Source organism: Mastacembelus armatus, chromosome 21 (genome assembly GCF_900324485.2).
Source record: "Mastacembelus armatus chromosome 21, fMasArm1.2, whole genome shotgun sequence".
Classification (NCBI taxonomy): Eukaryota; Metazoa; Chordata; class Actinopteri; order Synbranchiformes; family Mastacembelidae; genus Mastacembelus; species Mastacembelus armatus.
This window is the reverse complement of record NC_046653.1, coordinates 7,511,115-7,526,992: the sequence shown is the minus strand read 5'-3', so window position 1 is coordinate 7,526,992 and position 15,878 is coordinate 7,511,115. Positions and strand designations below refer to the sequence as shown.

Sequence of the window (15,878 nt, the reverse complement as noted above, 5' to 3'; positions counted from 1 at the left end):
TCTCTCTCTCTCATTTTCTCCCCTCTGTTCCTTCAGTCTTCTCTGTCTCTGCCTCGTTCAAATCCTCCTTCCTCCATCCCACCTTCTCCCCTACCTCTCTTACCTTCACTTGTGCAGCACCTATGAATCATTTATTTTTAGCACCTTTATCATTTTTCTCACCAGGATTGTGTAGTTTGTAAAACTATACCCGTTTGCGACTGTGTGCATGTGTATCGGCCAGCTAGGTCCTCAGTGCTGTACTCTATAGCTTTTGTAAGACCCTGTTATCAGGAAAAGCACAGTGGGAGTGTGTGTGCATCCATGTGTGGGCTGAACACAGAGTATGTGTGAGAGGAAGTGTGTTTCAAACTGACTGTCTTAACTATTATGTGCTGATACATGTACAGTATATATATATATATATATGTATATATCTAGCTATTTCTGTTACTGTGATCTCTAGAGATGATATTCTCATCGACTCCCACTGCACTCCTGTATTAAAATGCCTGCTGGAGTTTAGCATCGGCTGAAACAGAGAGATGCAAAAATAAGAACCACCGAATAAACAATACAATAATAGAATTGTCTTCTGGCTAATCAATTTTTGTGCCTCTTTGACGGCTTGAGGGAGCTTATCTAGCATGGCTGTAGCTGTTGTTGTTTATTGTTGATTTATTATTTACCATAGTGAAGTTTCAAACGTCACAGCATTAAACATTCATCTCCATGAAGGCCCAAAGAATGTCACCATCAATCACCATCATGCTTCACTGTCAATCTGCTCTCTCTCTCTCTCTGTTCACTTGCATCTCTTTATCTTTCTTACTCATTTGTTCACTTGTTCTCTTTCCAGTTCATCTTTGTTTGACCTTTTGTCTGTCTTTTTATCGCCTCCTTGACTTTTAACACCTCTCTCTCTCACCTTTTTTATCACGCTTCTTCCTCTTCTCCTTGTTTTTCAGCCTGTTCTGCCTAACATCTCATGTTTTATTCTGTTCTTTAATTCTATAATGTTTCATTTTCAAACAGACATGGTCACTTTGTTTTTGTATGCAGTTTTTTGATAATATGCTTAGAAATACCATATTTTGATGCTTGTAAGACTAAGACGCATTTGTCAGTGTAATAAACAGTATCCCTTTGGGCTGAAATATGCTTTCATTTAGTTCTTCCATTGGGGAGTTTTCTTTGCTTCAGTTCCTCACTAAGAATCCCCATTGGTAGCTTTGGTAAAGTTATGCATCAACTTTGCAGCAGCAGGAAGGAAAAATAATTAATCGGGCTGATGGAAATCAGCTCAGAAGGGCTGCAGAGTGAAACACACCAGTTGTTGTTTTAACAATTCATTTGTGTCTTGCTTCAAGATGAGATCAAATGGTGACATCAGATTATTCCTGATCTAAAAGTCACATTCATTCATGAATCTGTTTTAGCAACTTCATCTGGCCAGACTAGAAAACAGCAAAACAACTGTCTTCATTTATAAAAAAAATCCAGTAACTGTAAAAGTATAATGATAATAGTATGTCCTAGCTCGTTATCTTCAAATTATTTTACTTTTTCATCACTGCTGAAAACCTCTAATACAGTTTTTCAATTCAATATGCACCTTCCGTGCTGGAAGCCTCTAATTTCATTTCACATTTTCATTTCACCAGCTCAGGATATAAAATCCATCACAGTAAACATCTGGGTAACTTTTTTGTCAATTTTGTCTTATCACTGTGTGATAATGTAACTACACACAGTAGCTGTTGGTGCAGCAGAGACTTTTCAAAAAAGCTCCAGCACCAGTGTTTGTCTTGCAAACAATGACAGAAATCACCTTCCCACCAGTAACTTAAGTAACAACCAAAAGATTTATTTAAGGTTTTAGAAAATGCTCATCTCAATCTTATTCCTCTGTGTCCTATTCAGATGCTCCCTGCTCAGAACTGCAAGGCATGTTGTCTGGGCTGCTGCCTGACTCTCAGATCTCTGCGTCCTCCATGAGGGACATCCATGGCTCAATGGGGGCAGCAAGGCTGGTTGCCAGTCGGTCAGGCTGGTTTCCCAACCCAACACAACCCATAGCCGGAGAAGAGTGGCTACAGGTATGTCTAATGACTGATAAAACAACTACAGTAGCTCAGGTTGTCACTTGGTGGCCTGATCATATAAATGCAGTATATTTGGAAGCCAAATGTAATTACTAATAGAACAAAACCAAAATAATATGAATCATTTGCTCCATCATCTGCAGTGACTTTTGAGCCATTGAAAAAAGTTGCTGGAAAAGTTGCACTAGTTATCATAAACAAGCCCATATGGTGAGAAAAGGGGTCCTGGAATCAGTCATAAGACCCTAGCAGCATACCAGTGGATGCTGCTGCATTTAGGGACACTACAAATAAACTGTACTACAAGAATAAACAGACAGTATTAGAAAAAGTAAACTATATAATCAATATCTCCAACAAACTGCAAAAGTGAGCCATTAATTAACTTGTATTTCTGAACTGGCAAACTTTATCAAATGCAACAGAGAATCTAGTTCCACACTTACAGTCCTTCTCTAGAGTGCCCTAATGGCAAAGTGGCATTTGATTGATCGTACAATAGTGAATGTCACAGCTGTACAGTAGGCAGGGGGTCTGGAAAGTGATTGGCTTCTCTGCTGCAAAGAGTTAGCTGTCAATAAAAAATTATGTTTACCTGTGTTGTAGGTGGACCTCGGTGTGCCCAAGATGGTGCGTGGCATTATTACCCAGGGTGCAAGAGGGCTGGAGGGCAGCACTAGCGCTGAGAACAGAGCATTTGTCAGGAAGTACAAACTGGCTCACAGCTTGACTGGCAAAGACTGGAGTTTCATCCCCGACAGCAAGACTGGGTTCGCTAAGGTGAAGGAGGGGAACTCATGCACACACATACATCCACACAAATAACCATGTACTCTCCTCTCTCTGGTTGTCACTGTCAGTTCTCCCTCATTTGTAGTTTATTTATAGTTGTCTTTCAGCTCAATCCATCTTCACTCTCCTTCTTTGTGTCTTTCCATTTCTCTTTTTCTGCAAAAAATGTTTTATTATAGCCTCAGCTCTGATAATAATTCAGTTTAATCACCTCACTCCTCATTCTCCCTGCTTCTGCCTTTGCTTCTTTTCAAGTCCTCTGTACTCTCCTGCTCAGCTTTTCTTTCCCTCTCATCCTCTCATTCACTCATCCTCCATTTGTCTCTCATGGGTGTTAATTAAAAATGTCTTTCCTGCATCACCACTCAACACTGCTGGCAGTCTAATGCACTATGAGCCAGAGCACTTTAAACTCAGTTTTCCTTTATGAGAGTCTGTCTTAAAACGTTTTAATAGTACTTCTGAGTTTCATCTGCCGAAATCCTGTTTTCCCTCATCTTCCTGTCGTTTTAAAGGAGCATCCTGGGAATTTTTTAAAATTCCAGACAATGTGAAGACAGAAGATACAATCAATTAATAAAACCAATATTACAACTTTCGCAGCCCACATTTTTTTTAAAGGATTGGTGCAGTCTGTGTGGCATTGGCTGTTACAAGCCTATAAAAAATTGTTTAAAAATCAGCTCCTAGTTGTTATTTTTGTCACATGTCATACTGTGCTGGGAAACAGTGCTGATTTGAGTGTTAAATGACTCTGGGAAACAAGATTACAATTTTCCTGCTGTTTTACAATGAGACTTAAATGGTGAATCAGTGAAATTACAAGTTTTATGGCTTCTCCTGTGTTTACATATTACATATCATTCTCAATTATGTTTTACCAAAAACCCCTACCTTAAAAACCTGCTGTCATCCACTGTAGCAGGCAATGCAAATTTTCCATTTGATGGAGGGTTCATGCAACTGAACTCTGGAATGTCGAAACTGGCAGGAAAACAAAAGCTTTTATACTGGAGGGGAAATGTTTTATTCTTACTTTGTTCCTTGTTGTAAAATCAAAATAGGAAAATACTCTAACAGCCCTCTCAATGTGACTTTTCTTACCTGCTCTAAGATTTTTGAAGGGAACAGCCACTATGATACTCCAGAAGTGAGAAGATTTGATGAGATAGTGGCCCAGTACATCAGAGTCTTTCCTGAGAGGTGGTCACCTGCTGGGATCGGCATGAGGATGGAAGTTCTCGGGTGTGACCTGCCTGGTAAGAACACATGCATAAGTAACATGGCAAAAGGCTACACATGCAAAAAATATACACACGGGTTATACTTTCTGCTGCGAGCTTGCAGGAATATACACATAGAAACACACACAGATGAATGGACAAATTCACAACCTGTATCTTTCTTTGTATATGATCCGCACATGAAATACCACACAGCCTGCAACAATTAAGACAAATTATTCACTGTGATCACAAACCAAATGTTTTCCAACTCATAACATGTTGCGTGAAGTGGTGGGTGAAATTAATCATCTTGCTCTATAGGAGGTTTGCAACATGTCTGGACAGGGATTAACTTGTCTAGGTCATGGGACATTTACTAATAGTGTCCAGCTGTGTAGTTGTATATTGTCTTCACAGCTTATTACAGTTATGACTTGCAGCTAGTCTGTAGTGAAGAATTCATTGTAGTACATGGTCTGCTGAAATTTTAATTTCCATTGCCTATCCTTTTAAGGGTGAAATGATATCCATTTGCTGTATTTTCTGTTGAAGGAACTGAGTAAATAATGAATAGTGGTGATTTAGTGTAAAGAGTATGAATGCACACCATTAGTCACTGTGTTATTTTAATGAGTACCGTATTTTACAGACTATAAGTCATACTTTTTTTTAGTGCTCTTGCTTCTCTTGCGACCTATATAGCAAAACGACTTATATGTGTTACTGTGTTACAGTTATTCTGTCAAGTAGTCACTAGCGTTAGATGGCATTCTTGACTCAATTAAAGATAATACTGTACCGCAGAAAAAGTAAAAACTTCAAATTTTCAGGCTAAACTATAACTCCTAGTGTAACACAAGCAAAAATGCCACCCAAAACAAAGAGCTATACTGCAGACTTCAAAGTGCAGGTAATAATGTCTGCAGCTGAAACAAAGTTTGCAGTTTATAAGTTTGTTCAACAAGGCTGTTTTTGCTAAAAGTGACTTATATTTTGGTGCAACTGAGTCCGGAAAACACGGTAAGTTACAATATATAACTGTGCCAAGCAGGTGCTACACAGTAACAGCAAAAATTAAAGCGACTGTACAAATCTCCCTACATTTATTTCTTTACTTGAGAAATAATGATGTGCTGCATAGAGAAGTGTCGATAATAGACACCTTATCACTGAGTCTGTAATAATCGTAATTTGCGTCTTTTGGCAATAGACATAATTACACTTAAACACAGTAGCTGCACTGGTTTAATTATGTTTTGTTAACTACATACTGACAGTAGTTTCAAATGGCCTATTAAAGTGTTACTATTAATTCAAATGTAACTTCGGTGGCCAACATTTTCTCCCTTCCTTTCTTCTCTCCTTCATGTGCCACTAGATCTTAGAGTTTTACTTAGGCTCTGACATGTGACAGGTGAAGACAAAAACCAGAAATGACATGTACCTGTTCCCAGTGGATGTGAAATGGGCTGTTGCCTGCAACTGATGGCTAGAATTCTGTATTTCTGAACGTGTGTGTGTCTGTGTATGTGACAGAGAGAGAGAGACCGAGAAAGGGCCCAAAGGGAACAATACATCCTAGATGTGTCAGGACCAGCCAGGAGGCTGGTGGTGATGGGAATAGCGGGGACATCTTCTACTGTTAACACATAATTTAACAGGTTTCCATGGTTTTAAATATAAAATTCAGGTATAAGACAGATTATAGCTTACCTCAGAGAAAGAAAGATTTTACTTGAAAGATTCTCTGATTACATTGCAACAATTCAATTCAGTTTCAATTCAGTTTATTTGTATAGTGCCAAATCAAAATACAATCATCTCAAAGGAAAGGAAAGGAAAGGAAAGGAAAGGAAAGGAGAGGAGAGGAGAGGAGAGGAGAGGAGAGGAGAGGAGAGGAGAGAAGAGGAGAGGAGAGTGAGGGAAGAGTGGGGGAAGAGAGGGGAGTCCTCAGGCAGTCTAGGCTGATAGCAGCATAACTAGGAGATGGTACAGTGTTACCTGAGCCAGCCCTAATTAGAAGCTTGGTCAAAAAGGGAAGACATATCACTATTTATTGGACTAATATAACAGAAAGGCATAGCCCATAGAAACACTGGAACTACTAAGAAAGCTTTTAGCAACACCTTTCATTTATTATCAATCTGTGAAAATGGATGGCTTTATTAATTACAAGGAGACCAGAAATATTTGCCTCCATTGTGTTTTACAGTTTTCCCATTACAGATTTTGGTTTCAATTTTAGCTCTAATTGAGCCTCTTTCCCAGTTAACGGCATCCTTAATGAGAAGACATAAAAGGTGGCGTGTTTAGAGGCTGTTCTTCATGGGGGAAGCTTCCTTTTTTCATTTTGTGTTTCAGGTGACTGGCAGTAAGTAGAGTGTAAAATATTAACATGCTGACATAAGATCCCCAGGCCCAATAAAGTAACACTGAAACATTGACCTTGACATAGAAAAATCAGAGCTGATTATCCAGGCTTCACCAGTGATTATTTCTTTCTAATGAAGATACATTTTTTGTAATATGTCCAATTATGCTGACTGCAACCCTATGTGACCGCACTAGTGATGCTTTATTCTGTCTGTACACACTGGTTGTTATTGTGGCTAATGACATCATGCACATCATGTCTGCAGCTATCATCTTTATGATCACAGTACGACTCAACCTCTTGGCTATGGGGGTTTCACTCATTGTCTGCTGCTCTTGCTGTCTATGCCTGTATGCCAGATGTTTGCCTTCTGGATGTAATCCGTGCATTAGACATGATAACAGTTCATTCCCACTTCACATGAACACCACAGCAACTGCTCCTGCTACCATCCTAGATACCACACACAAAGCTAAAATTCTGCATCCTTGTGGCTTAGAGCAAGTTGATTTTGTCACATTGTCTGGTTTTTAACTGTCTCCACGCTATGTAACAGTAGAATAATAACACTTAAAAACACATGATCTCACCAGCAATACAGTCTCAATCATTTGTTAGTGCTATAAATGAAGCCAGTGAAAGGGAAAAACACTTCTGACCGGAGACAAAACGCACTTTCTTTTCACGCACTTATGTTGAGTTGTAACAGAAGATAAAATATTCAACAAAGTGGATCAGCTTCAGTCTGCTGAACACAGCTGTTTACACATAAGTCACAGGCACACAAAAATGCAGACACATTCAACTCTAGTGCAACTCTTAGAAATTCAGACACACTCTCAAACACAAACAAGGCCATATAGAGGAAAGGACCTAGCCTTTCTATTGCTGTTTAAACTGTGGGTGTTCCCTTTTATCAACAACAGTTCAGCATATACAGTCAAGGCACTGCCCAGGAAGTAAGGGAGTGATTCAATGAATAGGTGAGAGGCATCAGCAGGGAAAGCAAAGCACACTCACAAACATACACACGTGGATGCCACAGGCACAGTGGCCCTTCTGTTTTTCAGTGATTGGTTTCAGACTTCTATTCTCACCCTTTATTATTATTAGTGTTTTGTTTTGTGTTTTTTTGTGGACCCTGGAAAGAACATGGAGTTCTGCTGGTGAGAGATGATCCATGCTTAGGTCACTATTTCATTTTATTAAAGCAGTGACTGTTCATTCATTGCATGTTGAAGCTTAAGAAGTTTACTCCCTGCCAGCAAACCTGAACACCATCATGACATGATTGAAAAAATAAAATTCCCATCAAAATTTAGCCTTCCAAATTCTTGAAATCGAATTATTTCCTAAGGACCATATCATTATCCTATTATTAGCATATCCTTAATTTTACATATGAGATGATGAGATGACATAAACCTTTTTAATACCCAAAAGGAAATACAGGCACAATTATAGTCTCAAAAAGTGTTACTGTATGTGTGTAAGTAACATGATGTGTTGCATAAGATTAATTTATTCATCATCCAAGAAATTACTTTTCCATTACTGGCCCTGTGTTGTTTTTGTATTGTACAGAATTGTACTGACCTGGCCTCTGGGCTGTAAAACAATTCTCTCATATGGAGGTAACAGTCTCACACCCGGTTACAATGAAGAAATCAGAAATTACCCATACAGGGTTCTTAGTTGGCACACAGTAATGCAGTTTAGCATCTCATTAGTGCACAGCCCTCGGTGCGAAAACAGAAACAAAAGCCAGAATATTATTACAGGACTCATTCTAATCTTTCTCACTAGCTATGGAGGCAACATGTAATTTAGGTCTTGCAACCCTGAATATTGGATGTGAACTGAGAGCTGCCAAGCTGCCAGTTTTGTTCATGTTTTAAATCACTGAGCTATCAAAACATCTGCTATGCTCTCATCTCTTTCATTCCACACCTAGTTGTTGGCATTCAGGCACAGACATATGTACACAAGCACACGCACACTTGCACCACCTGTGTGGCATAAAGACAAGGGTTTGTTCTTAGTTGTGTAAATACATAGTTTCACATCCTTACTGAAAACTCCATTGTTATGGGTGGGGCACTTTGTGCAGCTTTGTGCCTGGAGACTGGCCTCTCAGACTGGCTAATAACAGCTTTTTGTGCATCTACCGCTACTGTTCTTTAGATCAGGGATCTTCACTTGTCATGAAATCTGGCTAACACTGCCAAACAACAGTTCTGACAGAAACTGTTTTTCTTTCTGCTGTGTTTCAACAAAGCAAGAGTGATTAGCCCAACAGGGGCACTGCAGTTGGTAGACTACATCATTCATGCCTGATGTCTTGTTTCTGTTGCTTTTCACTAAAATATTGGTCATGTGAAGTTTGGCCAGTTTATCATTAAAAGTTTGGTCCCAATACTGGCTGTGTGTCCGTCTGATGCTCTGGACAACCTGAGGAAATACTGTTTCACAGTAACTTTTGTCAAGAAGATAGTGATCAAAACAGACATTGGACAGTTTGAGAAAAGAGATGTGACAAATCCCAGTGCACATGGAGATGTTTATGAATGTGAAGCAGGATGTTGTTTTATTTTAATGTAGGAAGCCTAATAAAGGTTTAAAATACCAGTAACTTTATGACTTATGTTGTAATGCACAGTCAATCACACACTGAGGATGCTGGACCTGGAAAACACACAAACAGATGCACACACATCAATAGTTACAGAGGGAATGTTGTTTGGAGTTCCTGTTCTAGAACATTCTAGAGGTGTTCTGCTGTTCCAGGTTTCCAGCTAGTTGTTCAGGTTCAGCCAAGTGTGTGTGTGTGTGTGTGTCCAACAGTGGTGATCACTTTCACATGTGAGCCGTGGCTCCAGTCCAGATACTTTCATGTGATTGGTGGGATGTGTCCTTAGTTACACCCGCTCATCTCTCTCCTCTACTCCTCCTTCTCTGGTCTTTGCTCCCTCTTTTTACCACAGAGATGCAAGGATATTTTTTTCAAAGGTAACGAGTACATCTATTATGCTGCACCGAATGTAAGAGTATATATATATACTATATATGTATTTATATATTATTCTTATAGCTGAAGTACCCACAAGGAATCATATATAGAGCTGTGTAGAAACAGAGCAATTTATTTTCCTAAACAAAAGAAACAAAGAAACTTAACCATGCCATAAGCCACTTGTAGCTGATTCCATTATTTCTCTTTATGAAGTTGCAGACCTGACCCCACTCTTTCATACCAAAAGGTATAAACGCATTAGAAGGAATTGAAAATTATATTAGAGAGGGAGGTGGAGTGCACAGATGTTTGTGGCTTTTGCAGTACCGTTCCATCTCCGCCCATTTGACTCCCTCCCCATCAGAAGAATGTAATCACTCCTGACTCCTGCCAAGGCTTCTGTAACAGCCCCTGAGCACCCACACCACACGGATACTGTACACACACTCCATCTCTCTTACGTCCTCACCTTCCCTCCTCTCTGAACTCAAGGATTCTTCCCCCTCCTTCTTCTCACTCTTCTTCTCATATTAACTCTACTTTCTTTATCTTATCCCTTCCCTGGCCCCTCCTTTTAAATTCAAGGCAAAACAAACCACTTTTCTGTGCTACTGTACTTTTATTTTATAGTTTTTGAAAGCTAATAGTAGCCCCTGCTAACATAAATTGTCTCATGATTCTGCACCCTGGCCAAGTTTGTGGACTAGAGCAGATACTGTAAATTTCCTCATACAGCAGTGCAAAAATGCTTACAACTCTTTCAAGTTCCTGAAGCGGTTATTGTGTGGAGTTTTGACAGGGTACCAACAGCATGTGGATGACAAAACACCAAGGGGATTAGTCCTCTCTTGTGCCAGTCCTGACTTCACTGTACACTTCAACAACACAAAGGATCATGTTTGAGGTGATACATGTTACAGAGTTATTCCAGGGTCAAGTGATGATAGTCAAGCACACTCCCAAAGAAGTTTATTTCAAGTCATTTACCATCATTCTGTTCACTTCAAGAGAGCCATTTATCTTTTCTTTCTATTTCTCCCAGAGATATCACACATGGAAACACTTTAGATTGGGCACAGGTTCGTATATGCCCGTGTGCAAAAAAGCTGGTGTTTTTCCAGTGTAAATATTTAGGTTGGGCTCACCACATCTCTGCAGTGCTTCCCAGATATGACTGTCCACCATGATCTCTCTATTCATCCCTTGTTAGAGTTTTGATGGCTTATGAAAAAAATCTATTGTTGGGCTATAGATGCACTATACTTTCCTTCTCTTACTGACTTTAATGTGTCCATGAGTGATCTATGATTTACACTTTGATGAGAGGTCCAGCAGCCACAATTAAGATCAAGAACACAGAGTAAGGACGTGCTATTATTGCCAAGCTGAGTTTTTAACTGTAATGCATGGACTGACAACAGATACTGACGGTGTATGTTTTCTGAAGGTGGGTAATGTCTGTGGTCAGGATGAAATTAGGACTATATATTATATTTTATGAGATGTTTAGAGACATCAAATGTGTGCATTTTTCATCCAATCCAATCCAAGGGACTGCAGTATAATATGGCTAAAAACGTACTGATTGGGCCTTGGAAGTTATTATATCCTTGTTAACATATTACTGCTTAGTGATCTAGAAAGGTGCCCTTCTCTTTTCCAGAGAACTTAATGGCATACTTAGCTTAATGTTTTTTGTCACATTTAAACTCATTTCCCTTGTAGCTGACTACAGATCACTGATGCAGTTAGACATTCATTGCCAGCAGCTTCTTTTTACCATCTCAGTTGTTGTCGCACTTAGCGCGACACTTAAGGCTATAATTGCAATCACATACCTTGTGGTTCTTTGTTGCACAGTGTGCTAATAAGCAATTCACTGTCAGTAGCTTTCTAACATTTAGAGAGTCTTGGCTGCTAGTGTCTCAGCTGTGTAACTCATGGCTCTGCCTTTTAGGCACACTTAAAGCTCTATTATGGTTGGCTTTTAGTTATGTGTTTAGTCATTTACCACCAGTATCTCTTACTGGGTTACAGAAACTCTCCTTACCCTAGACTTTAAAACTTGTGGTCCAGCACAACACTTTACATAAAACCAGATATTATTGGTAGCTCACTGTACAATAGGCTAATTAGGCATTTAGTCTGGAAAGCGTTTCCTGCTGTAAAGAACTCATTTTCGCACCCAGTCATCTACAGAAGAGGCAGTCATAATTATTCTAGAATTAGTCAAGCTACATACAAATCAAACCTGCACATTCATTTTTGGAGTACAGATGTGTGATTTGCCATTCACATCATTGGCATGACTTTCATCCAAAACCACTCACATTTTCCAGCATTGCTTTTCATGTGATGGCATACTTTAACTTTTAACAGTCCCATTTTGGTAAAACCTATTCTGCTCACTCGTTTCCAAGTTTCCTTTATCCTTCTTCTTTTACATCTTTTCTTTCCTTCCTTACGTGGCATTCGGTCTGAACAAAGCACATAAACATGTACTAGTTATATTTTCCGTTTCGACGAAAAGTCTTTGCAGCAATAATGTTTCTAGCAGCTATAGCTTCCTTTACATTGTGCTGGACTGTAAATACTGTAGTTTCTTAAATTATGCTTTGGAAAACATCTATTTAACATGAAATTTTACCTGCTCTGAATAGACGCCTACAATAGACTGGTTAACATACTGTAGCTAAACGTCATTAAATATCAGTGGTGCTCTCTTTTACAGTAAAGAGGGCAATTTCTCCCCTGTACAGAGGATGCCATTGAGTCTGTCAATCACATAAGCATTAAATGAAGGTGATTCACCTCCCAGTACACATAAACCATGTCACCAATAGTAGTGATGTTTGTCTTATTCCCAGACACACACACACAAAATCACACACTGTCAGTAGTCATTATTTAGGCTGGCAGAGGTAGATTTATACCCAGAGCTCTTTCCATAATTGAACATTTTTCGTCTCTCTTTTACCACCTCACACTGCTCAGTCAGCAGCTTTACAGTGAGCCCTGGGGCCCATGACAGTGTGCACGTGGTTAACTGAACCAAACACCTTCTGTTTCTCAGAGTGATTTGTGTGCATAAGAGATAGAGTCAGACTGTCGTGGCAGGTTGCTGTAATTCAGTGCTGCTCAGGCTGGCCCATCTTCAGAGCACAGATGGAAATATTACATTTTTTCTGTGGAAATCCTTATGTTTAAAACATGACTGATGGCTTTATCCTCCTCAACATGACTGATAGGAGCTATGTGTGGTAAGTAATTAGTAAAACGGTGGTGAGAAGTAGAAATGGTTATGGTCCCTTCTCCATCTCTCTCTCCATCCCCTTCCCCTTCATGTGCAGGTGTTGGGGTGTGGGGGGTAATTAGAGTAGTAAAGGGCACCAAATTAAAACAGCTTAATGTCAGCAGCTGGGAGCTACTCATTCAATGTTAATATCTAATTTTGTGCGTCTAATGTGCGCGTGTGTGTGTGTGTGTACTGGGACAGCAATATAAGGCACTGGGCTTACATAATAATCTTGCTTGCTTTGACTGTGAGCAGACTCAATAAAGTTATGCAGACACAATACATATCAGAGAAACGTATGCAGACGCTCAGTTGACTTGAAGACAATCTGCCAAGGTTGGCAATGGTGAAGAGTTCACAGTGAACAAGAGACACGCACAGAGAAATCAACATACATGTGGAAACATCTGTGACAACCAACTAACCAGTTAATCATCGTTGGCCTCAGATTTACTGAGCTGGTGGTTAGAGGCAAAATAAAATAACACCAGTCAGAGATACAGCACAGAGTGGATCACTTAAGGGTTGGGAGGGAAGCAAGAGATTGTAGAAAAATAATGAAAGACAGACACAATTTTAACAAAGAGAAAGAGAGCTGCAGGCAGGCAGTACCAAAGAATGAGTAGAAATCAAAATACTTTCAGGGAGAGATGACAGAAGTATATGGAGAGGAAGAGTTACAGAGAAGAAAATTTTAGTTGCGGTGAAACAGAAACAACACTAGATAGGATTTCACTTCAGTGCAGAGGCAGAGAAAAAGAGACATCGACTGTGTGAAGTTGAGAGCATGACAAGATGAGTGTGAGTTTAGAAAGAGATTTTTGTGGTGTTGGAGCGTTTTGCAAAGCAGACTTGATATTGGTCAGATTTACTGTAACAAATGACAAAAAAAGACAGAAAGATGAGGGTATTTGCTGAACAGAAGAATGAGGGAGGAAAAACAGAAAAAAAGAGCGACAGGCCCTGGAAGAACTGCAGAAATAAGAGAGGGAAATATGTAGCTTCTGAGAATAATTTGGGGAGAGGTTTGTGGTGTCAGCCCTGAGCCACTCAATACCAAAAATCTCTTCCCTTACGTCAACATATAGAGAGAGACACTTACAGAAAAAGAGAGACAGAGAGACAGACAGCGAGAGAGAGAGAGAGAGACAGACACAGAGAGAGAGAGAGAGAGAGATGGTAAAGTATTCAGGGCTGTTTAAGGAATCTTAACCAAAAACTGCCTATTAAGACAAGAAGGTTATGTGGTTATACTGCCATACCTCACTGCTGAGGTGCGTGCGTGTGTGTCTCTGTTTGATCTATTATACCCTGGTTGCATGCTGCTGTGCACCAAGGTCAGTTTCAGTGCAGCATCCTTCATCATAGCAATGTGTGTGTGTGGGTATGCGTGTGTGTGTGTGTGTGTGTGTGTGTGTGTGTGTGTGTGTGTGTGTGTGTGTTGGGGGGGTGTCAGCCTGCAGTGGGTAAAATGAGTAGTGTGGCACAGACCTCAGCTGAGTGCCAGCTCACCACCTCAGTCCACTTTGTCACTGTTTGAGTCATGACAAACATCAGCCTTAATACACAGTCCTGGAAGTCAACAGCAGAGTGTACAGATACCATTAGTTACTGTGTAATGTCTAAATCATGCTTTGCTGAAACCGTACTGTCAAAATGTTACTATTTTCCAGGGTGCAAGGAAGCAGATGCAGAATAAATTGTAAATATCTAAAGAAGGAACAGCTTAGATGTGGCTGCTGTAAGTCCAGTCAGTGTCTCTGCTCATTAGACACAGAGCTTGTGGGAAATTAAGCATAACTGAATAAGATTAACTCCAGCAAAAGCATGAACTTAATATAGAATGTGATCTAACAACATGTTAGTCGATTCTCCAGTGTCATGTAACTCTGTTTGGTTTTTATGTGTTAACAGAAACCACCACTTTACCTGACACCATGACCCCAACCCTGCCCAGAGTGGAGCAGACAACGGCTGCAATGAGACCTGGTAAATACACTGGACATACTCACATTTAGCTCTTTCACACACAGTATCTGTCCAGTTACTACTAATGGAGATTTCTTGCAAGTGCAAATGCATTTATTTTCTCCCTGTCTGTCGTACACACATACTTAAGACCTTTACACACACTCGCACTCTTAAGGTCAAACTCATGATGTCATCATGCACCACAGGGCCTCTGGGCTTTGAAGTCTGTTAGATTCAAGAGTCCCACAGGAAGCTCTCTTTGAGTAAAAATAAGCTCTCACAACCAGAGGATCTTGCCTCCTCATACACACACACACACGCACACACACGTGAACACACACACACACACACACACACACACACACACATATATTGGGGGTATGCTGTCAGAGCCATAGGTCAACAACTCTCAGACAGGCAGCCTCTCTGGAGTTTATGTATAATGATTTATGGTAATTTTAAAAGGTCCTTGTTGATTCATTTTGTTGCTACATAACTTAATGCAGTGACCTAAACTGAATACATCATCAGGAGTACCAGCTGGATTTTATCATGCCCTCACCGTCCTTTTGCCTTTTCAATTGAATTTCAGTTCAATTGAATTTCAATTCAATTTTATTTGTATAGCGTCAAATCACAATACAATCATTTCAAGGCACTTTACATAAAACAAAAAACCCCAACAAATCCCTTATGAGCAGCACTTGGCGACAGTGGAGAGGAAAAACTCCCTTTAACAGAACAAAAACCCTTCAGCAGAACCAGGCTCAGTTTGGGCGGCCAACTGCCTCAACCGGTTGGGTTGAGTGGATAGAGGAGAACAGAACAGCACCTCAACCCTATTTACTGCACTCTTTTCTGTGCACTTTCTGTCTATGTTCACATTCTTTTATCCTCTCAACTACTTTCCCCATTCTCTCTTCACATAATCTCTCTAATATTTGTATTTGCCATGTTTTATTGAGATGTCAGATTATACAAACACTACTGCCAAAACATCTAAACACAATGGGACTCTCTCTTAAAGCATCACCGAAATAAAGGGGAGCCAGCCACTGTGGTATCAAGTCTCATAAAAGCGTAATAAGAAACTGAAATGGTGCTAAAAGCACTCTGAGAGTGC

The 15,878-nt window shown here is 39.9% G+C and overlaps 1 protein-coding gene across 8 annotated transcripts in view; it reads left to right on the top strand.

Moving 5' to 3' along the window:
- The window catches only part of LOC113123098 (neuropilin-2-like), a 96,121-nt gene that overhangs the window by 57,152 nt on the left and 23,091 nt on the right, over nt 1–15,878 (top strand). For all 8 annotated transcript variants that reach the window (XM_026294885.1, XM_026294891.1, XM_026294889.1 and 5 more), the window contains exons 9-12: nt 1,903–2,078; nt 2,691–2,864; nt 3,991–4,135; nt 14,699–14,773. In XM_026294885.1, coding sequence (XP_026150670.1) covers nt 1,903–2,078; nt 2,691–2,864; nt 3,991–4,135; nt 14,699–14,773 — 570 coding nt within the window. The remainder of the gene's footprint in view (nt 1–1,902; nt 2,079–2,690; nt 2,865–3,990; nt 4,136–14,698; nt 14,774–15,878) is intronic.